Below are 27,021 nucleotides of genomic sequence, written 5' to 3' on the forward strand. Positions count from 1 at the left end.
TTGCCACTGGCTTGCTCAATAGGGATAAATTCACACACTTAAAATCTGTATCCTGTGTTTATATATTTCTGTAAAGCTGCTTCGATACAATGTCCATTGTTAAAAGCACTATAAAAATACAATTTAAACTGAATTGAATTGAATTTAATTGAATTTTTGTATTCTATTAGCCTAATTTGTAGTACAATGAGCTTAACAGCATGGCTGTTTTCACTTTTTCTTAAAAAAAAAAAAAAAGTAAAATGAATTCTAGCCTAATACGTGTTATTCTCCATCTCATTCTCCATTCTCCCCAAATTACTCCATCTGGGGATTAATAAAGTATTATCATATCTTATCTTATCTTATGAGTATATTAGGCTATATGTAATATTCGAGCAACATATTGTTTGCGCATATCAATAAAACCGTTTTCTTCCTTTCCTTTCCTTTCTCCTCGAGTCCAGTCCGGATGTTTCTGAGTTCCGGATGTGTCAGAGCGCAGTGTTTCAGAGCAGCGTGCTTTGTCATGGGTGTCATCCGGCCCTGTGCCCCTCGCTCAGCTCTGCTCAGCTCTGCTCTCTCGTGGAGCCGCTTTAACTGCAGCGGGATCCACAGACACTAACTCACCGCTGCATGAGGAGACACACCACTTTCTGCCTGGGATCGCAGGATCATGGTCTTTTTCTCTACGGATTTGACTGACATCACGAGCCTTTGAGAAACAAACCCGCCGGAATAAGAGTGTCCGGAGTGCTCCTGGACTGTTTCTCATTCAGAGGATTTGTCTAGATCATTTCCTTCATGCGTGCACAGCCATCCGCGCTCACATTATGAGAGAGACTTTGGAAAGTTTGGAGACTTGGGAGAGGGCTGTTGGGAAAATCTAGGATCTGCCATCAATTCGCAGGCACTCGGATGAAGTCGCTGCGTCTCTAAATGCGTCTTCCCGAGCAGCCGAGAACAATGAGCACCGGCTCTGGCAACTTTCTGCTAGTCCCCATACCGGAGTACCCAGGCCTGGACTGTGTGCCTAATAAAAATGTGAAAATAGTCGTTCTTGGAGCTAGCAACGTCGGGAAAACCGGTAACAGTAGAGCTTTTTTTTTTTCTTTTCTGTTATTATACAGTATCTCAACTTTTAAAAGAAGATCCAACTACTGGTGCAGTAATCAAATGGCTGCTCTTGAGGGATTTGATATGCATTAGCATCTCTTATCATAACCTTTGTGTAGTGTGTGTTAAAATCCTTATATACAAGACAGCACAAAGCTTCCACAGAAAACTTTAATGTGAAAATTGAGACTGAATTGAAAGTTTCTGGATTGAGGAGAAGTTGTCCTCCAGGGGGCGACAAACATATATTCATGCTTGTGGCTAATTATTTGATCATGTTACATGTGAATTAAAATAAATTCTTTGTTTGTTTGTTTGTTTGTTTGTTTGTTTGTTTGTTTGTTTTGTTTTTGTTTTTTTCAACGAAAATTTGCAGCCTTAATAGTACGATTTTTGACCAAGAGGTTTATCGGTGATTACGAAGCCAACACAGGTAACACCCACTCACAAACACACATTCAATCACATACACTCATTTATAACCATAAACCGAGCAACTATAACAACAAAAACCTTCTCAAAAATTTTTCTTTCTCCAGGGGCCTTGTATTCAAGAAAGATCAATCTTGATGGGGAGCAGGTTTCTCTACAAGTGCAGGACACTCCCTGTGTCTCATTACAGGTAATTCAATGCATCATGAAGTTTGCATCCTGTCTCGCTTCATATCTTATCTAGGTGTCATGTAAGTCAGGCAGTCCTTATTTCCGGGATCTCAGCAGGCTTCTGATGAACCTCGGGGGGGGGGTGTAATTTTAGCTCAAAGATTTTGCCTGCAGGCTAAGAATGTGGGAGTGGAGATAAAGAGGGTGTTCTGAGTCAGAGGGTCATTATAGTGAGTAGGGGGAGAGTGTTTTTCAGCTCCGATCACAGTTTAAACCTTTCCTGGTGCAGACTCCCTTCTTAATGCTTTTTCCTCAGTTGTATTGCCTCATTTTCTACACATATCAGTATATGGCCTCAAACAGACCCAGTGCTGCAGGACACATCAATCCTGACATTGGACAGCTTTTTCTAGCAGTGTAGTCAGTTTGGTTTGCTTGTCTTGGCATACTTTAGTTTTTTTTTGACTTGCTGTGTTGAGGTACAAATGCGATGTTGAAACACAAACGGACATGGATACGCAAACTTGTGCAATCATTAAAACAAAGCGTTCCTCCAGAATTTTTCTCCACTGCTGCAGCTTAGCAATAGTATGACTCAAAGTCATACTTTTACTTTCCTTTATATATTTCTTCTGCATTTCTTTCTCAGGATGATGCAGAGGGTCTGTACTGCCAGGAACAGATTAACCGCTCCATCTACTGGGCAGACGGCTACGTGCTGGTCTTTTCCATCACGGACATGCACAGCTACCGGACCATTCAGCCACTCTATGAGCATGTGCGTCGCATCCATCCAAGTGGCAACATCCCCATAATCCTAGTAGGCAACAAGAGCGACCTGCTGCGGGCGCGCCAGGTACCTACAGATGAGGGCCAGGCTCTGGCAGCCGAGCTCGGAGGACACTATTTTGAGGCTTCAGCCCGGGAGAACCATGAGGGTGTGCAGGCAGCATTCTTGCACTTGTGCCAGGAGGTGAGCCGGGCACTGGGAGGGGTGAATGGAGAGAAGAGGAGGGGCGGACTGCATCTTGCGCGGCCAAAGAGTCCCAACATGCAAGAGCTGAAGAGAAGATTCCGGCAAGTGCTCTCTTCTAGAGGAAAATCGACAACTGCAGTGTGATGATAATGTAACGTCAATGATTGATTCACAGACCCATTAGTGTCTACTTTAATATGTATGCGAACTTTATTTTACACTGCAGTATTGACTAAGGGAGCAATAAACATGTTGATTTTCATACAAAGGCAACCTTTGTCTGGAAGAACACTACTATGTAGAATGATATGTTATGATATATCATATATCTTTTTTTTTTTTTTTTTGACAATTTGGGATTTTAGCCCATAACTTTTTTACAGATGTTTTATCATTCATCAAAAATACAGTGATCATGTGTGATGAATTTGATTGGCTAAGATAACGGCCTGTCCTTGGTTTTTCATTATTGCTGTATAGTATAGTACGCTTTTAGACAAGTAGAGCTCTTAAACACCCTTAGATGGAAAATATTATTTTGTATTTGGAATTACTGCCCATAATGTAGATTATTTTTTGGTTATAAAGTTATTCCTACGATTCCCTGATATCCATATATAGGAAGCATCTGGTGGTTCTCATGAACTTTGACCCACTTGTGGCTGTGTGAAGCCAAAGCGGAGGTTGGGTGAATGTTTTATATTTCATTCACTCATTCCTTTATTTAACTTTCCCAACTTGTAAGGGGGATTACAGCTCGAAGCTGCTTTCCTGTAAAAGAAATTCTGGAATGTGATGTTCATTCACTGCAAACAGCATTTGAAACCTGAATCTTGTTCCTTTGACCACTGACCTTTGATTTTTTTTCCTGTCCTGATAAGAAGCAGATTTCATTGCAGCGTGTCTCATTTTTCTGTCTGATATCTGATGTAAACAAAGAAAATGTGTAAGTAAAATTGACATTTTGATACATTTTGTATTTTAATTTCTTTTCCTTATTACTAAATTCCTTTGCATAATTGGAACCATGCAGGCATTGCACATGCATTCTTTCCCAGTTATAGGTCTTTTTTTTCTTGCTCACATTATATGTCGGCCTGTATATAAACAAAATAGGGGTATAGAGGATTCTGTAATCATTTCCACATTTTTTAAAATATTGTGTTTTTCCTGCCCATGCGTTTCGTGTTTGTTTCTCTGTGGGCTGTCTACTGGCACTTATCTGAAAAAAAGAAAGGCTTCGTTTTTATTTTCAAAGTTTTGGCTGATTCTGGTTTACGCCGTGTGTATTATATGAAACATACGTAGTCATTGTCTGCAACAACGGTAAGTTTCATTTTCCGCAGGTTGAGCTTGACAATGAACAGATGAGTTGAGCTTTGTGCACTGCAGTTTGAGTTCCAGTGAACTCTGTTTCTACCTGTTGTACGTCTCACTGAAGAGCACATTCACATTTTCACCTTTGTCTTAAACTAATATTTATGAAATTAGTATTTGCACAGATGTTCAGGGCTTCTGCAGATCCTTAAAAATGACATTTGTCTAAAATGACGTTTTACTATTAAAGGCTTTATTAAGTGTTACATTTCTCGTTTTATTTTTACAAAGAGATACTGTGTTTCCCACATCGTACCGCAGCACTGTTGAATTGTCGTTTCTGATTGGGCAGAAGGTGTTGATTATTTCTATAATGGCAGCTCTGAAAGTAATGCCGGCTCTAATTCACAGGTCACAGGTTTATATTATTACGGCCATCCCATCTTAATATGCCATTGTTTTTATAGTAACAGTTATTTCACAGGGAATGTAAATTATGGTGGAAGCGCCACATAACTTACGAATGTAGATTTTTGAAAAATGTGCTGTTATTTAACATAGAAACGCATGTACTGTTTCTCAGGTGTTTGCCCTTTGTAACAGTCAGTAAGTTTTCCAGCTAGAGGAAAGTCTTCAGGGTGGATGTTCTGGATGTGCTTTGTGGTTATTCTGCAAAATGCCAAACTGTTTTTTTTTGCCTTCAAGAACACAGGCGCGTAAGGGAACGACTGTTTATAGTAATTATGTAAGTGCTAACAGGAACTAAAAGAATGTTTCACAGACTTGTAACAACATTAAATAGAATTATAAACTGGCATTCTTTAAGTTATAATTAAAATGTAACTGTTGTAAAATGCTGTGTAGTAGTATGTGCTGTTGTAATAAAATAATCAACTTTGGGTTGGCACTTCACGTTGGGGAGCATCACATTATCCCATCGTTGATTAATTGCCCAAAACAACCTACCCTTATTTAGACTTAAGGAGCTATGATGCAGACATGATCTTCATTTCATCATTAGGTACAGGATTGAAGCAAATGGCTCAATTACACCACATAAACGTTTATCAGAAAATAATTTATAGCATTCAGTTCACTTATATATATACAGTATCTCACAAAAGTGAGTACACCCCTCACATTTTTGTAAATATTTGATTATATTTATATAATTTGATTATATTTATATAATATATATCATTTCTTCGTGACAACACTGAAGAAATGACACTTTGCTACAATGTAAAGTAGTGAGTGTACAGCTTGTGTAACACTGTAAATTTGCTGTCCCCTCAAAATAACTCAACACACAGCCATTAATGTCTAAACCGCTGGCAAGAAAAATGAGTACACCCCTAAGTGAAAATGTCCAAATTGGGCCCAAAATGTCAATATTTTGTGTGGCCACCATTATTGTTCAGCACTGCCTTAACCCTCTTGGGCATGGAGTTCACCAGAGCTTCACAGGTTTTATATATATATATATATATATATATATATATATTTCTTTTTTCTTTTTTTCAGTTTTAAAATAAAATTTTGGTCACAAATGTACATTTGTGACTGGTAGGATTAAGAGTGTTAATTACTCCAACATGCGTTCTTCCAACAAAATGGACGTCTCTTAACATCATAGTAATGACTTCCTGTGCTCTGATAGAGCTTGCTAACAAGAGCCACTGAGACATGCAGAGAAGCTCACTGTGGTTATCATCATGCAGAGTGGGAGAGTCAAAGGGTTCTGGGTCTTTTTATTAGAACTCATGTTTTATGTGAAAATGCTCTTCTGGGAGATGTGACTACTCAGCACTGAACTTGTGAAAAAACAGCTGCGGGGAAGGAGCAGTTACTGGACATATTCTCTCCCGCTGTGTTATCGCCAAGTCAGGAAACTTGAGAAAACACCTCCCAGTGGAGAGGGCAGAGCTAAAGAGGAAGTGGGAGAGAGAGAAGCTGAACTGAGAAAGAAAGTGAGAGAGAAGGAGAAAATTAAGAAACACAGAAGGAAAGAAAGAGTGAATGTTGAGGGTCAGAATTTAACTGGAATGACAGGAAAGGTCCTGGGGCTATGTTCCAATGAAGTCTGAGACATTAAGCAGAGACATACGTGCATGGCTAATGATCATCTTACACATGCTGTAGCTCAATGTTTACTAAGGAAATAATTCCTTTTCTGCTTGTCTTGAGCTGAGGGTGTTTTACAATCAGGCATGAAGAATTCAGGCAGAACTAAACTGGATTTATGATGCATGCAGTCTCCAGAGTTGGGCAAGTTGACTGACGGCCATGCTGGAGTGACATTATGTAGCCTGCCTGAGTTTGTTTCATGTTAATAATCTGTGGCCAATACTGTTTCTGTTTCAGGTTCTCTGAAAGATGGCGTTACTTTCTATTTGATGTATTCCAGATCTCTGCATTTGTTCCAAGAACAGCACTAAACGTCTCTGAAACATGATGGACACCGATATGCAGGAGATTAAAGTACAAACATAGGAAGACACATGTGCCTACACACACACACACACACACACACACACACACACACACACACACACACATACACACACACATGTTGGTTTGTCTTACTATGCTTGTGAGGACATAATTATTAATGCAGCTAAATAAGGCTAAACCTACACCTAAATCAAACCTTATCCTTAACCTCACTATCCTAAAGAGAAAATTTGGGCTCATTTAGGTTTTTCCCTGCAGTTTTTTTATTTTATTTTATTAAAAAGCAGTTTTCCTCATGGGAGCAGCCAATTGTCCCCACAAGGTTATAACAGTCTTTCACACACATGCAACTGGACAGAAAAAGAGAACAGCCAGTTCTCCCTCTCTGTCTGTATTTGGGAATATTGGTGAAACGGTTATTCTTTGGCCACACAATGTATATGGCAACAGAAAGCATTTGAAGTTCCCACTGTTTGGCTTTGGGTTTATCTGGTATTGCAAAGATCATGCAAGTCCTGCCACAGAAAAATGGCTAGAAAAATAATTCCAGTCTCCACCGGTTTAGGATGTTTCACCAATTTTTTTAATGAAGGATGAATGGCATAATATTTCTGTTAGCTTTTGACTTGGATTACTTGAAGTTTTAGTTTGATTAATAGCTGTTTTGATTTCAAGAACTGCTCAGACATAAGTGACAGGTATTTGCGATGTAATTTAGTGAGTTTGGTCAGAAGTTCCCGAAGTTCTGCCAAAATAACCTTTCAGTATGTTCATTTTGATCTCGTTTATATATTTATGTATTTCTTTTTGTATTTCAGTTCTTCTTTCCTCCGTCAATCCCTATCTTCCTTCCATTCTTCCCCGTGTATTTGTTTGTTTGTTTGTTTTTATCTATCTATCTATCTATCTATCTATCTATCTATCTATCTATCTATCTATCTATCTATTTTAACTTTCTTCCATCTTCCCCTCCTCCCTTTCTTCCACATTTATTTATTCATGCATTATACATTTATTTCCTCCTTCCCTTCTTTTGTCTCCATGTATTAGTTTGTTTGTTTGTTCATTTATTTATTTCCTTCCTTCCCTCATTTATTTATTTATGCATTACATATTTATTTGATTCCTCCCTCCTTTCTTACTTAAACCCTTATTTCATTCAGAACTGATCTGTTAGTCTAATCTCAACAGCACTTACAGAACAATCAAAATTCTTTTGCAGCCATACATGTGTATGTATGTACTATGTATTCCTAGTCATCTGACTAAAAGTATCGTTGATGAGGTCCAGAGAACGCATTCGATTTTTCGAGCTGACTGTCACATAAACTAAGATATCCTGCACACTTCATCAGCATTTCTATAAACTCTTTTTGTAACACTGCCAAACTTTTGAGCCTGACTTGCAGTGCAACGAGCGCTGGACTTGTAACCTGGAGGAATGCCACTTTTACTCAGAGTACATTTTATAGCTTCTATACAACCATGCTGTGGGTATCCACAAAATTCCCCCTGGATGATTAACAGCATGATGTTACTTCTATATTTAAGAGAAGGAAAAAAAAACACTTTACTCACACTGTTTACAGACTAAATAATTGCCTTCCTCCATTTATCCTAATAGTATGCTATTATACTATACCACAGAATATGAATGACTCTAGAGAACATGATGCCTGAGAATTATGTCCAGCCTATCCCATTGTGGACAGGACTCCTACCTTGTGGATAGTATCGCATCATTAAGTAACGTTCAATTTTTTCTTTCATCTGTTGGCAAGAATAAAACTGTACTTCTGGTCCTGATTTGTCCATATGCCTATAACAGATGCTATACATATACTACAGATATCCAAATGCACCCTTAAAAGTTCTTTGAGTCCTAAAATGGTTCTACTTGGAACCTTGACTGATAGGGAAACATTCGCACTTTAAAACAAATCTGAATCAGAAGCAGATCTTTTTTAAGATTCTTACCCAATATGGTCATTGGGTGTTGTGGTGATGGCAGTAATTTACTAGAGGGAAAAGGGTCAAGTTTTTTATGTGATGAATCTCAACATCAGGGTGAATTTGTAGTTCCTGAAAGGGAAGTGCTGAGAAAGTTAAAGAGATAAGGAGATGACTTCACTTGTATCATGTATCAGTGCAGTCAATTTCTCTGTATATCCTACTCACCAATGGAAGACATGGAAACACTGAAGCATTGCTGAATTATATTATTATTATTATTATTATTATTATTATTATTATTATTTTACATTTCCAATAGAAAAAATGTGACACAAGCATAATGTTTTGCTAAACAATGACATATTTCAAGAATTCTCACTGCTCACTAACAACATAAGAAAATATTTAGTGAGGGAAAGCATTTGTTTAGGCTTTCGGATGGGTGTGATAAAGAGAAAGCAGACATCAAGGCTAAAGTTCCTGGGTGGAGAAACCAAATCAGTGGATGGAAATGAAAATAATAATAATTTTAAAAAATGTGACAGTTTTCTTAATTTTATGTTCTGAATTCTTGAACCTCAGCATGAACTTGGCATCATTGTAAATTTGAATCCTTGTGGACCGCCCAAAACTATCAGAGTTCATGCAGTGCAAATCTGTATTGTACTGCCTCCATTCTGTATATCAAGGCACTGCAAGGAGATCTGAAAACACTCAGTAGTGTCTAACATGGAATTTGATGAATTCCAGCTGTCTTAAAACTTTGATCTGATATTCACCTGCTGCCATGAAATGATGGATAAACCACATTAACCTTAAAAAAGAACAACCTTTAAATCCCAGAACAACATGTTCAGGTTCATCGGGAATTTTAAAGCAAAACACATGGCTAGTAATGTACCGATGTAAATTTTTCATCCAAATATCAGGTGGCTCAATAATTAATTTATTTTATGAAAAGACCAGGCTTAAAAACTAACTGAAAAACTAGTTGCTATTACTTCCAAACACTTGCTAATGAATGGTGACTGGATGTTTGGTGGGTTATTTAGTTATTATTATTTTTGTGTGTGTAGCATACTTACTGTTCATTTGACTTGACTTACTGTATTTGTGATGCCTGTAGATGTTGATATTGCTCTCAAGGCATTCGTGCTGTCTCAGGAAATGCTTGTGTTACTTTGACAGGCCATTGTTGATCTTGTTGAATTTGAATGGCTCTTGTGCATTTACAGGTAATCATGAGTGGTTATCTAATGCAGTGGTTTTCAAACTGGGGGTCGTGGCCGTCAGATGATGCTGGGGGGCACACAGAACATTTTTTTTTTTAAATTATAATAATTACTTGTATGTAAGTTGGGATTGTGAACCTTTACACTATGATGTACATAAAAATGAGAAATATTAATAAATGAAATAAATTATACACAGACACACACCAAACAGAGACATCTGTTGATATACTAGTGCAGGGGTTCCCAAACTTTTCCAGAGCAAGGCCCCCCAAATGGCATTAACATTTGACCGAGGCCCCCCTTTTGCAAGTTGTCTTTAAAACACATTAAAAATACAGACTCCTGAATATATCTCCCTTTTTTACGTTGATGTTTTGTCTGTTCAGCAATTAGAAAGTTAGGTATAGCAAATGTAATTTTAATATGTATTGTTACAAATAACATGTTATAGTAATGCATATATATAACAAATCATGTATTTATTTTTCACATTAAATTGTTGAGGCCCCCCGGGTGGCCCCTGGCAGCCCTCACTTTGAAAACCACTGTACTAGTGTACTGTTAGCCACACGCTGATAAAACAAAACCTAAGACTATTTAAAAGGTATAGGTTTTTACATAGAGGATGTAGAAATGTAATACAGAAGAGCCTAGTGTGGAAAAACTAAACTGTGAAAATTTAGTGACTCTAGGGGGCCACAAAGGGATGCACCCTACGCAAAGTGGGCCTCACTCTTTAAAAGTTTGAGAACCACTGATCTAATGAAGTGTTTGACCAGATTGCTATCACTTATAGTGGTACAACCTGTAATCTGCCAAACATTGTTTGTGCACCAGCTCTGTTCATATTCCACAGCTAATAGGTCTGTGTGCCTCTGTCTGCCTCCTCTAACTTTATAAGGACACTGAGGTTGTAGGCACTCATGCTAGTAGGCCATCTGGTTCTGCCTTAAGTTGATGATTTCACATGCTCCTAAGGGAGTACACTTTCCAAAACAATTGCAATAATAGATACTAATAGGATCATCTGGAGGATCAACTCAACTGCAAGACTATTCCAGTGCAAGACCACCCACTCATTGCTCCATTAAGCCACTAAATAACATTACTGATACAGCATAATACATAACCTATTATATTTGTTATAAAATTGTTTTGACGCCTACTATATATAAGCTTTGTCTCACAAAACACTCTTTGAATGAAAATTAAATGTTTATCATGACCATTTAGAGGATAATGCCATTTCAAACTATATTATGTGTGGGAGTACTCTGAGATAAATAATAAAAAGAAAGAAATCACTTGGCTCAAAATTGGATTGATATAATCTTCAGGTCACTCACTTGAGGTCGGCTATGCCGTCACTTTAGGAAGAGGAGACTTGGAGAGGATTAGAAATGTAACCTAATGCTGGCTGGAGCCCCGTTAGGGCCTCTGCAGCACCAATGGCTGATATAGCTTTCTGTTCCTGTAGTTCATATTTAGATTCATAATGACAGTAAAACTACACCAAGACAGTTTCTCTTGGATTTTAATTCATGTGAAATGTTGGTGGCCTGCAGTTTTATGCTTCATGGTTGAGGATAAGGCACTACGAAAATGATCATCCGAATTTGCTTTATCAAATAGAATTGGTAAGTAAACACTATTTGTATATCTATGTTAAAGTGTGTGCTAGTGAATTAATTGATAATAACACTTAACCGATCTATGGTAATTGAATTGCAGTGAGCAACCCAAGACAGTAAATTTTGGTTAGCAACCTACAGACTTTGAAAATAATGATTGGTGCATAGATGTATACCCAGATCTAGTAAGAAACAGCAAATATTTTAATATACCTTTGTAAGGGAATTATCAGGTTTAATGTGCCAGAATTGTGGAACTGTATCTTTGGTATTGGTGAGTGGGATAAGATATTTGGTATTGATGAGAAGGATTAGAACAAACTCAGCAGACATAATTAGATAATCCTACTGTAGTTTTATGCAGTCTTGCAATTAGTTCTATGAGCAGTGGTTCAGATACTACAACCCCAATTCCAAAAAAGTTGGGACGCTGTGTAAAATGTGAGTAAAACCAGAATGCAATGATTTGAAAATCTCATAAACCCACATGTTATTCACAATAGAATATAGAAAACATATAAAATGTTTAAACTGAGGAAATGTACTATTGTCATTAGCGGTTAAGCCTCTGGGTTACTGATCGAAAGGTCGGGGGTTTAAGCCCCAGCACTGCCAAGCTGCCACTGTTGGGCCCATGAGAAAGGCCCTTAACTCTCACTGCTCCAGGGGCACTGTATCTTGGCTGACCCTGCACTCTGACCCCAACTTCCTGACATGCAGAGATATGCAAAGAAAAGAATTTCACTGTGCATATGTATATGTGACCAATAAAGACTCATTATCATTATCAAATAAAGATCGAATGGATTCTGGATGGAAGCTCTATGTTGCTCTAAAACCTGAAAATACCTTTCAGCATTAATGGTGCCTTTCCAGATGTGCAAGCTGCCCATCCATAGGCACTAATGCACCCCCATACCATCAGAGTTGCATGCTTTTGAACTGAGCGCTGATAAAAAGCCGGATGGTCCCTCTCCTCTTTAGTCCCCTTTAGTTTAGAGGACGCGGCATCCATGGTTTCCAAAAAGAATTTCTAATTTTGATGTATCTGACCACAGACAATGAGTTCTGGAGGGCCCGAAGGTCACGGGCATGCAATATTAATTTTCACCCTTGTCCCTTGCCCACAGAGATTTCTCCAGATTCTCTGAATCTTTTGATGATATTATGTACTGTAGATGATGAGATATTCATAGTCTTCACAATTTTACATTGAGGAACATTATTCTGAAATTGTTCGACAAATTGTAGATGCAGTTTTTCGCAGATTGGTGAAACTCTGCCCATCTTTACTTCTGAGAGACTCTGCTAATCTAAGATACTCTTTTTATACCCAATCATGTTACTGACCTGTTGCAAAGTAACCTCCAGCTGTTCCTTTTTAGTAACACTTACTTTTCCAGCCTTTTGTTGCCCCGGTCCCAACGTATTTGAGATGTGTTCCGGCCATCAAATTCAAAATTACCTTATTTTTTTCTTGGGTAAATGGTACTTTTTATCAGTTTAAACATTTGATATGTTTTCTATGTTCTGTTGTGAATAACATATAGGTTTATGAGATTTGCAAATCATTGCATGGATTGGGGTTCATTTTGATCATTTTGGAATTGGGGTTGTATTTTGAACAAGTAAACAAATGCTGAATGTCTTTTTTGAAAAGACAGATGGGTCTCATTGTATGCCACCTAAACCCTGAAATAGCTTCCTCCTTCAATGTCATTTGCCAATGAATGATTGTAATGTCTCAGAACAGTATGTAGTTATAGGACATAGTGTACACTTAAAAGGATTGTACTGATCCGATTCTTATCCTTAATACCTCTATTACTTACCACAACATGGATCTGGACAGGGTTTTACAGTACATTTCTAGCTAACAGTTATAACCTCTGGAAACTCAACCATATATGTAGAGCTGCTCTATACCACAGCATACAATCTATTTAATTTTCTCTTGACACAGAACTATGGGTAGACTCCAAAGATGACACCTCTGATGTGACACATAGTGGGCTCCAGAGCACACCAACCTTCCTGAGCGGTAGCCCTGAGATGCGACGGCAGTTTTGTGCCTTCTATAATTTACCAACAGAATGGGCCAGCCGAGGACTCCAGACCAGTGATCAATGTTCATCTTACCCCCATCAGTATGGCCATCTCTCCTCCTGTTCCACTTGGCACTTCTGGGCCTCTGTAATCCTGTTGTGCCTCCTTTATCCTGTGTCCACCACTGCTGCTATCTTCCGAGTAGGGGTGGTCGGGCCATGGTCCTGTGACCTACTCTTTGCCAAAGCTTATCCCAGTGCAGCAGCACGATTAGCTGTAAGTCGTATCAACCAGGACCCATCCCTCTATCCTGGGGTCACTTTTGATTATGTCATCCTGGAGGAGGACTGTGAGACATCGCGGGCTCTCTCCCTCTTCCTTGGCTACTATGTGCAGGCATCTGCCTTTGTTGGGCCGGTCAACCCAGGTTACTGTGACACAGCATCCCTGCTGGGGAAAAGCTGGAACAAAACTGTGTTCTCCTGGTCATGTATTGGTCATGAGCTAGATGCCAGAGGCAGCCATCCCACCTTTGTCCACACTATGCCCCTGCCCACACTTGTGTTGATGCATCTCATGCGGCACTTCCGCTGGGCTCGTGTGGGTATCGTTTCCTCAGATAATGACATCTGGGTAGAGACTGCAAGCAAGGTAGCCAATGCTTTGCGCAGCCATGGTATGCCTGTTGGCATAGTGGCATCTATTGGGAAGGATGTGACCAGCATGCGCAAGACTCTAGCTAAAGTCAAGAGAATAGAAAACCTACGCTGTGAGTTAAAAGTTCCACTGGTACAAATTTACAGTAATAATGCATGTCATTGTCTTCTCTTGCCAGGTCTCTATAATTAATTTTATCTTTCTTTCTTTCCCACTCTAGTGGTGGTCCTTTGTATGCACTCAATCTTAATAGGGGGTAAAGATCAGCAGATGCTCCTTGAGATGGCCCATGATATGCGAATGACAGATGGCTCCATGGTATTTGTGCCCTATGACACTCTCCTGTACAGCTTGCCCTACCAGAACCTTTCTCAATACATCCTTCCCAACAATAGCAAGCTGCAGCACGCTTATGACGCTGTGCTTACCATCACTGTGGAGTCTCCAGAACGGCAGTCATTTTATCAAGCTTACACTGAGGCACAGACAGGCGGAGAGATTCCCAAGAACATTAAACCCCACCAGGTGAGTGGACAATGAGAGTGGGTTGAACAAATCATTCAAGTTGGGGGCATTTGCGTAGTATTTGTGTTTATATTGATATTTAGATAAAGGAATTGGTTTAGCATCTGGTAGCTTTCCTCATGTCTGTCATCTGCATGTCAAATAAATAAAAAAATTTAAAGGCATTTTTACATATAAGTTGTATACACTGAAACACAAAATACTGCTGGTGAGCAGTGATAATTAAACGGGTGTGTTGGAAAGGTCTTGATTAGTTCAAGTGGATGTTGGGGGGGCAGCAGTGTGTTTAGTAGTCTGACTCCTTCAGAAGTCTGATAGTGGCACGGATGCTCTAGTACCTTTTGCCAGACAGGAGGAGGATGAAGAATTGGGTGGGAGGGGTTATCCACTATGCTGGTGGCCTTGTGGATGCAGTGCTTGTGATAAGAGGTGTTGCTAGTGGGAAGAGAGACCCCAATGATCTACTCAAATGTTCTCACAATTAGTGCAGTGCCAGTGCCACACAGTTAAAGCTGGACACTATATTGTTCCCATGTAGAAAGTGATATGGATTATGTGTACACTATTGGTGGTGTTGAGAGTCCAGGTGAGGGTATCAAGGGAGTAGAGGAGCTTTTAAATCTCTCCATTGTTGTGCCCTTGATGTGCAGTGGAGTGTGATCACCAGGGTCCTGAAGTCAACAATTATCTCTTTTGTAAACATCAACACATAGATTTTTATTCCTCACTAGTCTGGAAACCACTCCCCCTCCTCCTTGTATGCTGACTTGTCACTGTTGCTGTTGAGTCTCACTACTGTAGTACCATCAGCAATCTTGATGATGCAGTTTGAGCCAAAAGCAAGATTATGTAGCATCCTCTGTCAGATGGTTTGGGTGATAGGTAAACTGAATTGGGGGATAGACTGCTCTTTATGTGTTTCATGAACAGCTTAATGAAGCACTACATGATGATTATTGTGAGTGCAACAGGCTGGTAGAAAAGACAGGAAAGATTTCTTTGGCACATTTATGATGGTAGTCAGGGACAACTGAATGGCCCAACCAGAAGTAATACATATTGTGCCCGTGTTAGAAAATTTTGACAACTTTCCTTCATGTATTTCCCTGGTGTAGATTATATTTACAGTAAAACTTCAGAGTTAAGTGCCTTGCTCAAGATTCCAACAATATCTTTCTGCCAGTTTTAACCACTGAGCCACTACTGCCCTAGTTGTGTAGAACCCTTGGGTAGGCAAAACATCTTCAAGATTATGCTACAATTCTAGTGCCTTCGTCTGATTATTGAGACAATTAAATTGCATGAATGACTGATATACGTTTTACACATATAAAACATCTTTAATCCTACAGGTGTCCCCTCTGTTTGGTACCATCTATTCCTCCATCATGTTCATAGCCCATGCCATGGAGAGTTTGAGAGCATCAGGACAGTGGATGTCTGGTGATAATCTTGCCAAGCATGCACGTAACCTGACATTCAAGGGTTTCAGTCACCCCATCCGCACAAGCCATTCAGGATTGAGTCTACTGGATTATGTAGTGCTGGATACAGATGGCTTATCATGGGAACTGAGGCCTTGCTACCGCATAGAGATGGAGACAGACAAGGTACACTTCCTTGGTCAGTCTATACACTTCCCCGGATCGGGGCCACCTAAGACTGACTCCAGCTGCTGGTTCACACAAGGAATCATCTGTGGTGGAGGTGGGAGATACACACACACACAGGCATTCATATCCTTTACCAGATCCACTGATCTTTAGATCTATGGCTATGTCTTGGTCCAAAAATTCTTTCCATCTTTCAACAGGTGTGGATCCTTTCCATCTGATTATTTTCTTCGGCTGGGTCTTTCTACTAATCTTCTCTTTTGTTGTATCTCTTTATTTTATAAGGTAAAATCATGCTGTCATATAGTTCTCTTGTTTTATCTATAACATAGTCTAAAGTAGTATAAGAAATAGAAATGTGAGTTGATTAACACATAATGTAGATTATTGCTGAATCAGCATTGACATTTTTCTTATTATCATGTCTCCTAGGCGACGACTCAATCAGATTCAATTAGTCCGGGGCCCAAACAAAATCCTACTGACCTTGGCTGATGTCACCTTCATCAACCCATCACTGAGTAACAAGGTAATTTTTCCAGGTTTTTATTCAAGCACAAACAATAATGATACATACTAATGACACACCTTCCCAAAACCAGAAGATGAGTTTGGAGGAAAGCAAGACCAGTGATACAAGAAAAAGCATCTCAGAACGCAGCCACAACTCTCCATTCTCTAGTCAATCTCCAGCCACCTATGAGAATTCAAATGTCGCCATCTATGAGGTATAACATATTCAGTGAATACTTCAGAAATCTTAACAGAAGACTGAAGCACTTAAAGACTGTTCATTTTTTAAATCCCACCTCTTGTTTTGCAGGGAGATTGGGCTTGGTTAAAAAGACTTCCCCATGGAAACTTTCGAAGTATCAACCCAAGTACCACTGACGTGTTTGAACTGGTGAGTCACAGCTAGACTTTTCCATTTCTAAATGCTTAAAGTTCAAACCTTACACTTTTTTAAACAATTGTTATCAAGCATTAGTCATTACCAAGTGCACTTTTTCAAAAAACCTCTCTATGTACACACATAGACAACATAAACAACCATAAATTCAAACCTTAACAATAAATTAACTTGATCATATCTTTCCAGCTCTCCTGTTGGGTTAAGTATCTAGTAAATTGCTGTGTGTGGGAGGAAAGTGTCTCCATCTTTGAATAGATTGTAAGTCAGTCTGTGACTGCATGAGGACAGTGAATTCTTTTTTTTAATACAAACAACTGCACATTTGCTTACCTGTTTTACTCAAGCCTTCTAAAGAGGTAATCTCAAAATAGAACTAGGTACTTTGTACTGTATGGGTTTTTTGAGGCTTTGTCATGTAATATTCCTGCAAACGCTGTGTTTTTGGTATTTCTCTGACTTAGAACATTCACTTTGGGCCTTTTGGTTTTGATTTAGTTTAATATAGTATTTGTCATTTAGTTAACTGCTATGAATTTGACATCCAAACATATATCATTTGGTTCTGAACATCTTTTAATCGAAGTACATAAACATTTGCTAATTGGGCAGTAAGGAAACCTACCCTACGTGGCCAAAAATATGTTGACTACAGATCATCACATATACTTCTGAAATACACTATTTCAAAACAATGGGCATAGATATGGAGGTGGCCCCATCTTTGCTGCTATAACAGCCTCCACTCTTCTGAGCAGGATTTCACTATATTTTGGATCGTGTCTGTGGGGATTTTGTGCCCACAGACAGTGCCCATATTGGGCACTGATGTCAAACAAGAAGGCCTGCCATGCAGTCAGAAGGCCCAAAGGTGTTCAGTGGGGTTGAGGTCAGGGCACTGTGCAGGTCAGTAGAGTTCCTCCACACCTGCCTTGTTAAACCATGTCGTTATGGATCATGCTTTTTGCAAAAGGGCACTGTCATGCTGGAACAAGTTTAGGCCCCTTAGTTCCACTACAGGAAAATGTATGTTAATGCATACAAAGATATTCTGCACAATTGTGTGCTTCTGACTTTGTGACAACAGTTTGGGGAAGAACTATATACAGTATAATGTGATGGTCAGGTGTCCACAAACTTTGGCCATATAGTGTAGTTTTGCTGGTTGTGGAAAATGAATGCATTTTGTCTCAAAACTATAAGAACATATTTATTGTTTGGTCCACATAAAGCTCTGTTGTTTGAATAGGCTGAAAATATAACTTTGGTAAAGATTAATGCTTGTTACCTATTGTAAACCATTTAAACTCTCCTTTAACATGCCTTCTCTCATTTCTATCCTCTTTGCATATAAAGTGATTCATACAGCATTTACATCTTCATCTGCAGATGAAAGACATGAGGCATGAGAACGTTAACCCTTTCTTGGGCTTCTTTCATGACTGTGGGGTCTTTGCTATAGTGACGGAGTACTGTTCCCGTGGCAGCCTGGAAGATCTGCTGCATAATGACGATGTCAAACTGGACTGGATGTTTAAGTCTTCCCTCCTGATGGACCTCATTAAGGTAGTGCTCTCTATCAGATGTGAAAAGACTGATGTTTGGGAGAAAGACCAAAAGCTCCACCAGAGAAGAACTTGGTCGATTCGATATGAAATATTTTGTCTTGAAAGAGGTGTATTTGTATTAAACTAATAAATGAAGCAGGTTATAAAGGACTTTTTTGTGTACAAATGTTCTTGGCATGCAGGGAATGAAATACCTCCACCACAGGAATGTATGTCATGGAAGGTTGAAGTCCAGAAACTGTGTGGTTGATGGACGCTTTGTGCTCAAAGTGACTGACTATGGCTACAACGAAGTGTTGGAGTCCCAGAGGTTTCCGTATGTAGAGCCACAACCTGACGGTGAGTCCGTGTGTACATCGTGAGCTCTTTTATCTATTCATCTTAAGGGATGCAGATACTGGTTTTCTGTACCGTCCATATGATTCCTGGTGGGTTGTTTTTTGTTTGCCCACCTCTTGAGAATTGTTGGGGTTTAGGTCTCTTGCCTGGACTTGTTCATGCTTCTCTATGTCCCACTCTACTGTACTTACATTTTTTATATTTGCATGTGCTGATATCTGGACACTCCACAGAGCTGCTGTGGACAGCCCCTGAGATCTTGAGAAGTTCCTTTCCAGGGCTGAAAGGTAGTCTGGCAGGGGATACTTACAGCTTCTCCATTATCATGCAGGAAGTGGTGGTTCGAGGGCCGCCTTTTTGCATGTTAGAGCAGTCTGCTCAGGGTAGGTTACATCTAATGTCAAGCTTATATTAGAATATATTGTAATAACTGATTAGTTCAATAAAACTAGTGGCCTTTGTTGCCTCTCACTTGAGTATTCAAGCCTCCATATTTGAATACTTTTTGATCATAACAGAAATTGTTCAGAAGGTGAAGAAGCCTCCACCATTGTGCAGACCCACTGTATCTCCAGACCATGCTCCCCTTGAATGCATCCAGCTTATGAAGCAGTGCTGGAATGAGCAGCCTGAGAGAAGACCAACATTTGATGAGATCTTTGATCAGGTAGCCCACCTTTTCATTTTTCCACTTTTCTTGGGGAGGAAAAAGCTCTATATAGGAAATTTTCTATAATAGAATGTTTCTTTTTACCTGAAAAGCTTTAGGTCCCACCCACATGTATATGGAAAAAAAAAACTTCCCGTCAACAAGAACTGGGTTTTTAAAAATATTACCATCCACACAAAAATGCCAAAAATAATTTAACATGCCAGCTGAGTGGTAATAGCATGTCATAAATTGTTATGTCAAACACTTCAAGAATAATGTTAAGAGCATGTGTAGAGAAGGCAAAATGTCTGGGAAAAAATAAACACCAGCAAAGGTTCTAAAACAAATCCCAAGGATTCAAATGTGTGGAATGATGAAGCACTGGAAGTATTGCATAAGGGTGCACTTCATAAAACACATTGTCAAATAATTTCTAGCACAGAATGGTAACAGGCATGAGCAGGTCTTTCTCATCCACACAAAAACAGGTTAAAACTTTTTGTACCTTTGAGGATGCTTTAGAAAGACTTTTATAACATTGCATTTTATAATATTTCTGTATATGTATGGATGGGGCCTTAATTTAATTTTTTAAGCATTTTTAATTTTTAAGCATTTGATATTTTGTGAGATTAACATATTCATTTATTCATTTGCAAGAACTACCTTTAGAAAGCAGTTCTTTTCTGTGTGATCCTCACCACTATCTCTCCCTTTCCTCAGTTCAAGAACATAAATAAAGGGAAGAAGACTAACATCATAGACTCCATGCTGAGGATGCTGGAACAATACTCCTCTAACCTGGAAGAACTGATCAGGGAAAGGACAGAGGAGCTGGAAGTTGAGAAACAGAAGACTGAGAAACTGCTCACACAGATGCTTCCACCGTGAGTATAAGAAATTATACACATAAAGATGGAATATAGTAGACTGTTAATGTCTGTTGTTTTCATGCTGTTCCTCTGCTCCAGGTCAGTGGCTGAGGCTCTGAAGTTGGGAAGCACAGTGAAACCGGAGTACTTTGACAGTGTCACTGTCTACTTCAGTGACATTGTTGGCTTCACTACCATTTCAGCCAACAGCGAGCCAATCGAGGTGGTGGACCTACTTAACGACCTCTACACACTCTTTGATGCAATCATCAGTAACCATGATGTATATAAGGTATCATTCTGACTGCTATTTGGCAGGGACTGAGACAGATCTTTCATTTACTGTATTTGTATGAGCATAAGCCAAGTCGTGTAGAGTCACTCCATATCCTGATCTAGGGGCTCAAACACTAGAAATGTGGTGTCAATCAGTGGGATCAATGTCTGCAGATTAGAGGGATTGTTAGAGGTATTTCCTGTGTCTGTCACATGTAATGTAGTATTGTAGATTCCTGCTAGATTGTCATCAGTGTGTCTTCTTTCAGTTCTTGGGCAAAAATATACATAATTTTTCTTTTAAAGCTGATATTCCTTGAAGGGGGGCACAGTGGCTTAATGGTTAGCACGTTTTCCTCACACCTCCTGGGTTGGGGGTTCAATTCCTTCCTCTGCCCTGTGTGCGTGGGGTTCACATGTTCTCCCTGTACTTTGTGGGTTTCCTCCGGGTACTCTGGTTTCCTCCCCCAGTTCAAAGACATGTGTTGTAGGCTGAATGGCATTTCCAAATTGTCCGTAGTGGGGTTGGGACCTTTCCCAGCATGTCCCACGCCTTGAGACCTGAGTTCCCTGGAATAGGCTCCAGGCTACTGTGACCCTTTGTAGGATAAGCGGAAGAGAAAATGGATGGATGGATATTCTTTGATTGTTTATTTATTCTGCTTGCTGATATAGCCCCCTCACCTTGTGCCTGATGTGTATTAATATCAATGAGGTCTCACACAATAACTATGTGGTTTAATGTGAATGGAGATCATTGTGTTCATTTTTATCAGTGCTGTCACTTTAGCCCATATGTTGCATGACCAATTATTTTATTATGTAAACTGAAACTGAAGCAGGATAGAATTAAAACCTATAATATAAAACTTACTTTAGTATGCCATTCTCTCTCCCCCGTCAAGGTTGAGACAATAGGTGATGCCTACATGGTGGCATCAGGTTTGCCTGTGCCCAATGGGAACCGCCACTCAGCTGAGATTGCCAACATGGCTCTGGATATCCTCAGTGGTGTAGGGACATTTAAAATGAGACACATGCCTGATGTACCGGTCCGAATCCGAATAGGACTTCACACAGGTCAGACAACCTTTTTTGTATAGAATGTTTGTTTTACCTGCACTTTGATGTGATCTTTCAGTAGTAATTCTGATCACTGAGATAATACATAGTTGTTGGTTTACACATGCATGTCCTTGTGTAGGTCCTTGTGTAGCTGGAGTTGTGGGATTGATTATGCCCAGGTACTGCCTGTTTGGAGACACAGTCAACACGGCTTCTAGAATGGAGTCCACAGGGATGCGTGAGTTAAAAGACATCAAACTCATATGTATTTGAATCATTTTCAGGTTCTTTCTTTAGGTTTTGACCCTGTATGTATGGTAACTGATTTGTTCATATCGACAGCATATCGGATTCACGTCCATTCCAGCACAGTTAAAATACTGATGGCACTGAAAGTAGGATATAAAGTCCAGTTGAGAGGCAGGCTTGAACTCAAGGTAAGACCCAAGGCCACTTTGCACAGAGATTCAGCAATAGAAACAATTACTCAACTCTAATGAGTGATTTTCTTGTTTGAGAAAACTATGTGGAAAAAGAATAATATTATATACTAGTCTTTTGTACTATGAAACTATGCAAATAGTGGTGACACTGTGGTGCAGCAGGGAGAGTTGCCACCTCACAGCTCCATGGTCCCCAGTTTGTTCCGGAGCTCGGGTTACTGTCTGTGCAGCATTTCTGTGCAATGTTCTCCCTGTATCTGCATTGGTTTCCTCCAGTTTCTCAGGTTTCCTCCCACTTCACAAAAAACATGCAGCAGGCCAATTGCCTATCCAAAATTGCCCCTAGGTGTGAATGACTTTGTGAACGTGTGTGTGTGTGTGTGTGTGTGTGTGTGTGTGTGTGTGTGTGTGTGTGTGTGTGTGTGTGTGTGAGTGCATGCATGGTACCTTGTGGACACCCATTCAGGGTCTTCCCCTGCCTCATGCCTAGTGTTCCCAAGATAAAGGATAAAGTGGTTACTGAAGATGAATAAATGAACCATGCAAATAATTCATTTTCTATACACTACAACTATTCTCATTAAACAAGCAATAAATAGAAGCTCGTACTGATGAGAGGTCAGAGGAGAATGACCAGGCTGGTTTGAACTGACAGGAAGTCTACAGTAATTCAAATAACCACTCTTTACAATCTTGGTGAGCAGAAAAGCTTCTCAGAATGCACAAGCACACTGAATCTTAAGGCAGATGGGCTACAACAGCAGAAGTCAAAATCGGGGGTCTGTTTCTATCATTCATGAACAGTATTCTGAGGCTACAGTGGACACAGGTTTATCAAATGGTTTAACTGGGCAGTTGAAGATAAATATAGAGAAAGTAATTTTATGTAATTAATTAATTAAATTCATTTATTTATTTGGTATTGGTTCTCAAATCATTTTTTTTTTCATTTTCTACCTTCTGAAAAGAGACATCTTTTTTTATGTGGCTGAATCAAGACTGGTATCCTGGCATTCCTGTGCCCTGTTTCTTGCTGCTTTTGCTTACCTAACCCTTTTGCTTTTGCTGCTGTTATTCACTACTTCCACACTGAAACTCCCATCTGCACTCTTCCACAGGGCAAAGGCACGGAAGAGACTTACTGGCTTATTGGGAGAGACGGTTTCACCAAACCACTCCCTGTCCCACCTGAACTAAAGTCGGGGTAAGACTGGGCCATCCCATGGTCTGTGACCTGGCAGTGTGTCTGTGTGTGTCTTTCTTGTTCATCCTTTCCAATATATTTTGCAGGCTAATGGCACATGGCTTGCAGATGGAGGAAATAGCTGCATACAAGAGGCGGAAAGCGGAGAAAGAGCTTGCAAAGAAGAATAACTGAGGTAATGTTATGCATGGAGAATGTATAACATTACTGAATGTGGTGTCTTGGATGGGAGACATGGGACACAATTAGCACATCTGTGCCATTATATTTGAACTACATTCTCCAACTATGAATTAACTCAGTTCTTCTACTTTCAAGTTATGTTTCTCAAGCTATAATCTGCCAGTTACCAGCCATCATTATGTGTGTATGTATGTGTGTCTGTACTGAATACCTTACAAAGCTGTTTGGTTCCGAAGCTGGCGCTGAAACTCCTTCAAGGATATTAATGAAGATCTTCCGCACCTCAGTACAAAGACTGTAACCAAAGTGAAATAAATCGTTATAAAACGCTGATGCAATGTGATAATCTGGGAGATTTTAACCCCTCTGTTTTTGGCCTTGGAAGATGCATGACTTGTGCAGTCAAATATAGCAGTTCTACATGCTCTCTCCTTTCAGATGGCATTGCACTCTTCTGGTATGGATAGCTGTGAATGTGGCCGGCTTTTGAAAACCGGATGCCTGGCTATGTTTGGCATGCAGATGTGTCTATTTGTGTTGTCTGTTATGTTCTATATGTCCTCCTAGGGTTCATGCAGGTGTTTAATAAAGTATTTATGTGATTAGGCTGATGTACACTCTGTATTGTGTGGTGTTTTTCAGGCAAGAGAATAAGGACTTTAAGTTGATGCTTCAGAAGGCGGTGAAGAAGATCTCTGCTGTGCGTCAGGTGGCTCAGGTTACTCTGGCTGATGAAGGCAACATCATGATACACCATCACTGACAACCTTTCACCTGTCCTCTTTTGTCCTGTGCACTTGACACAAGAACTTCATGCAATTAATAAATGAAACCAGGAAGTCCTTTTTTTTCTATTTCAGCCTTCTTCTATTTCTCTCTTGGTCTGGTCAAACTGGTTTGAGCTCTGGATATTTACTACTGCCTGTAGTTGGGTTGGTGTGTCTCTAATATCAGGACTTCTGCTTTATTATTAATGGCTCCTGTTCAAGTTTGAGAGGGTATGTCATCATGTGCATTTCAGAGACTTTCACTATGGCTTCTCATTTTGGGACTGAACGAACTTTATATGACACATATAACACACACCTATCAGGAAGTCAGCTGCTGAGTGGAATATTCCAGCACTGTCTCTACATCTTGAACCCCCTCCTGAGAGATTATAGTCCTATTCTGAATATAAAACAGCTTTGTGTCACAAGCCAGAGCCACATAAGGAACTAAAATTACCCACTGGGAATCCATTGCTCAGCAAGAGGAGGATTGGATCAGCAGCTGAGAGATAGACAGAGACATCAACAGAGAGACAGAGAAGTGGGGGTAAGAGATTGGATGAGGGGATAATAGACCTGTGTGCTTTCCATTTGCATACAAATTTCAAACTCTAGTTCCTATCATTAATAGGAAAGATCTATCCCTTCACGCCTGAGGAGAAAACTTCCAAACTGGGTCCTCTTTGTCCTGGCCAGGAAATAAGGAGCAGAAACTTGGTGCATAAAAAGAAACTATATTTGCACGATCCATGGAATAATTAGAGCTGAATGAAACCACATATAGTGTCCATAATTACTAGACTGATCGACTGACGTGGTGTTAGAATAGATCTTAGAACTATTACTGAAATTTTGTTCAGACAGACATATCTTAATAAGGGGTATGTTTAGCATGGACTCCCATGGATGTCATTAAAGCACAAACCTTTAAGCATTGTATTGACTTTAATTGTACAGTGTCAGTGATGTAAACATGTCAAATGTACAGTATCTTTTTTTTTTTTTTTTTTTTTTTTAGCTCTGTGTATATATGTTGCAAAATTATTTAACCCCCATTGCAAATCAGGTTTATTGTCAAAATGTACAGACTTTCAGCTGTTTGCAATGAACAAATCAAATAAAAGCATTTGAAATAGTTAAACGCAACGAATGCTTCAAGTGGTTTCCCCAAATTCAACTATAAATGCAACTTAAAATGACTTCTCCAGTCTCAAAATTATTCAACCTCTACATGGCAAAGATCTTTAGTACTTAGTAGAGCACCCTTTTGCTGTTATGACCTGCTGCAAATGAGATGCATAGCCAGACACAAGATTCTGGCAGCGTTCCTGAGGAATCTTATCCCAATCCTCATGAGCAATGGCCTCCAGTTCAGTAATATTCTTGGGTTTGCATGCTGCAATCACCTTCTTCAAATCCCACCTGAGATTTTCTATGGGGTTCAAGTCAGGTGACTGTGATGCCCCTGTAGAATCTTCCAGGACTTCTTCTGCAACCAAGCTTTGGTGGAATTTGAGGTATGATTGGGATCATTGTTCTGTTGGCAGGTCCACTGATGCCCAAGATTCAGCTTCCTCACAGACAGCATGATGTTTTCTCCTAGGATTTCCTGATACTTCAATGAATCCATCTTGCCTTCCACACACTGCAGGTTTCCAGTGCCAAAGGATGCAAAGCAGCCCCAGAGCATCACCGAGCCACCACCATGCTTGACTGTTGACAGAGTGTTCTTTCTTCATTCTTCTTCCTCCAGACATACTACTGATCCAACGTGCCGAAAAGTTCCAGTTTTGTTTCAATGCCCCCAAAACTTCTGTGGCGCCTTTTTTGCTAATTATTTTGAGTTGCCTTTTCTTGTGCTTTTGGGTCAGTAGTGGTGTACGTCTTGGAGTTCTGGCATGGAAAACTTCTGTGTTTAGTACTCGCTTTACTATCCTCACTGAAACCTCAGTGTCTGTTGCACCAGGTCTTGCTGCAGATCTTTTGCAGTCACTCGAGGGTTTTTCACAACCTGCCTTCTCAGAAATCTGGTTACAGCCGTTGATAGTTTCATTTTTTCTGCCCTGTCCAGGTATTTCATAAATTTACTGCCTCTGGCCAGTTCAGGTATTTCATGTGTTCCAGCTCAAGCACATCTGGTGCAACTAATGAAGCCCTTGATTAGTTGCATCAGGTGTGCTTGAGACAACACCTGTTTTGCATATTTATGCTGTTGTGGGGGATTCTATTCAGGGTGTTGAATAACTTTGAAACTGCAGAAATCTTTATAAATGGTAGATTTTGGGGATACCACTTGAAGCCTTCGTTGTGTTGAACTATTTCAATTGCATTTTTTTTATTTGTTCCTTGAAAACAGCTGAAAGTCTATAAATTTTGACAATAAACCTGATTTGCAATGTGGGTTGAATCATTTTCATTGCAACTGTGTGTGTATACATATATATATATATATATATATATATATATATATATATATATATATATATATATATATATATATATACACATACATACATATATATATATATATATATATATATATATATATATATATATATATATATATACACATACATACATATATATATATATATATATATATATATATATATATATATATATATATATATATAT

At 39.4% G+C, this 27,021-nt stretch overlaps 2 protein-coding genes across 5 annotated transcripts; both read left to right on the forward strand.

Annotated features, from left to right (window-relative positions):
• Positions 1 to 477: 477 nt before the first annotated feature.
• rasl11a (RAS-like, family 11, member A) lies at positions 478 to 3,646 on the forward strand. The gene is made up of 4 exons (XM_017471486.3): positions 478 to 1,066; positions 1,472 to 1,528; positions 1,635 to 1,717; positions 2,348 to 3,646. Exons 1-4 carry the CDS (start codon positions 919 to 921, stop codon positions 2,816 to 2,818), a joined length of 759 nt encoding a protein of 252 aa, XP_017326975.1. The 5' UTR covers positions 478 to 918; the 3' UTR covers positions 2,819 to 3,646.
• Positions 3,489 to 26,730, forward strand: gc2 (guanylyl cyclase 2). Of its 4 annotated transcripts, none has more exons than XM_017471474.3 (20): positions 3,489 to 3,620; positions 6,356 to 11,270; positions 13,228 to 14,079; positions 14,188 to 14,492; positions 15,845 to 16,199; positions 16,306 to 16,390; positions 16,538 to 16,634; positions 16,708 to 16,833; positions 16,929 to 17,009; positions 18,405 to 18,581; positions 18,766 to 18,922; positions 19,156 to 19,305; positions 19,441 to 19,589; positions 20,298 to 20,461; positions 20,546 to 20,738; positions 21,628 to 21,802; positions 21,927 to 22,025; positions 22,130 to 22,224; positions 23,349 to 23,434; positions 24,260 to 26,730. In XM_017471474.3, the coding sequence occupies exons 3-20, from the start codon at positions 13,317 to 13,319 to the stop codon at positions 24,378 to 24,380; spliced, it is 3,378 nt and encodes a 1,125-aa protein (XP_017326963.1). In that variant the 5' UTR covers positions 3,489 to 3,620; positions 6,356 to 11,270; positions 13,228 to 13,316; the 3' UTR covers positions 24,381 to 26,730. The 4 variants fall into 4 exon arrangements, with proteins under 4 accessions (XP_017326963.1, XP_053537395.1, XP_053537396.1 ...); XM_053681420.1 differs by adding an exon at positions 23,521 to 23,609 and having other exon boundaries at positions 6,356 to 14,079; positions 24,260 to 24,398; XM_053681421.1 differs by adding an exon at positions 23,521 to 23,609 and having other exon boundaries at positions 6,356 to 14,079; positions 16,711 to 16,833; positions 24,260 to 24,398.
• Positions 26,731 to 27,021: the final 291 nt, after the last annotated feature.

The sequence above is a fragment of the Ictalurus punctatus genome, chromosome 7, assembly GCF_001660625.3.
Source record: "Ictalurus punctatus breed USDA103 chromosome 7, Coco_2.0, whole genome shotgun sequence".
Taxonomy (NCBI): Eukaryota; Metazoa; Chordata; class Actinopteri; order Siluriformes; family Ictaluridae; genus Ictalurus; species Ictalurus punctatus.

Excerpts from the sequence above, each read along its gene's own strand:
- rasl11a (XM_017471486.3), top strand. The coding sequence starts at position 919 with ATGCGTCTTCCCGAGCAGCCGAGAACAATGAGCACCGGCTCTGGCAAC. Across the intron at positions 1,529-1,634 it reads TGATTACGAAGCCAACACAG|GGGCCTTGTATTCAAGAAAG; the intron begins GTAACACCCACT and ends TTCTTTCTCCAG. Across the intron at positions 1,718-2,347 it reads CTCCCTGTGTCTCATTACAG|GATGATGCAGAGGGTCTGTA; the intron begins GTAATTCAATGC and ends TTTCTTTCTCAG.
- gc2 (XM_017471474.3), top strand. The coding sequence starts at position 13,317 with ATGCGACGGCAGTTTTGTGCCTTCTATAATTTACCAACAGAATGGGCC. Across the intron at positions 14,493-15,844 it reads AGAACATTAAACCCCACCAG|GTGTCCCCTCTGTTTGGTAC; the intron begins GTGAGTGGACAA and ends TTAATCCTACAG. Across the intron at positions 19,590-20,297 it reads TTGATGAGATCTTTGATCAG|TTCAAGAACATAAATAAAGG; the intron begins GTAGCCCACCTT and ends CCCTTTCCTCAG.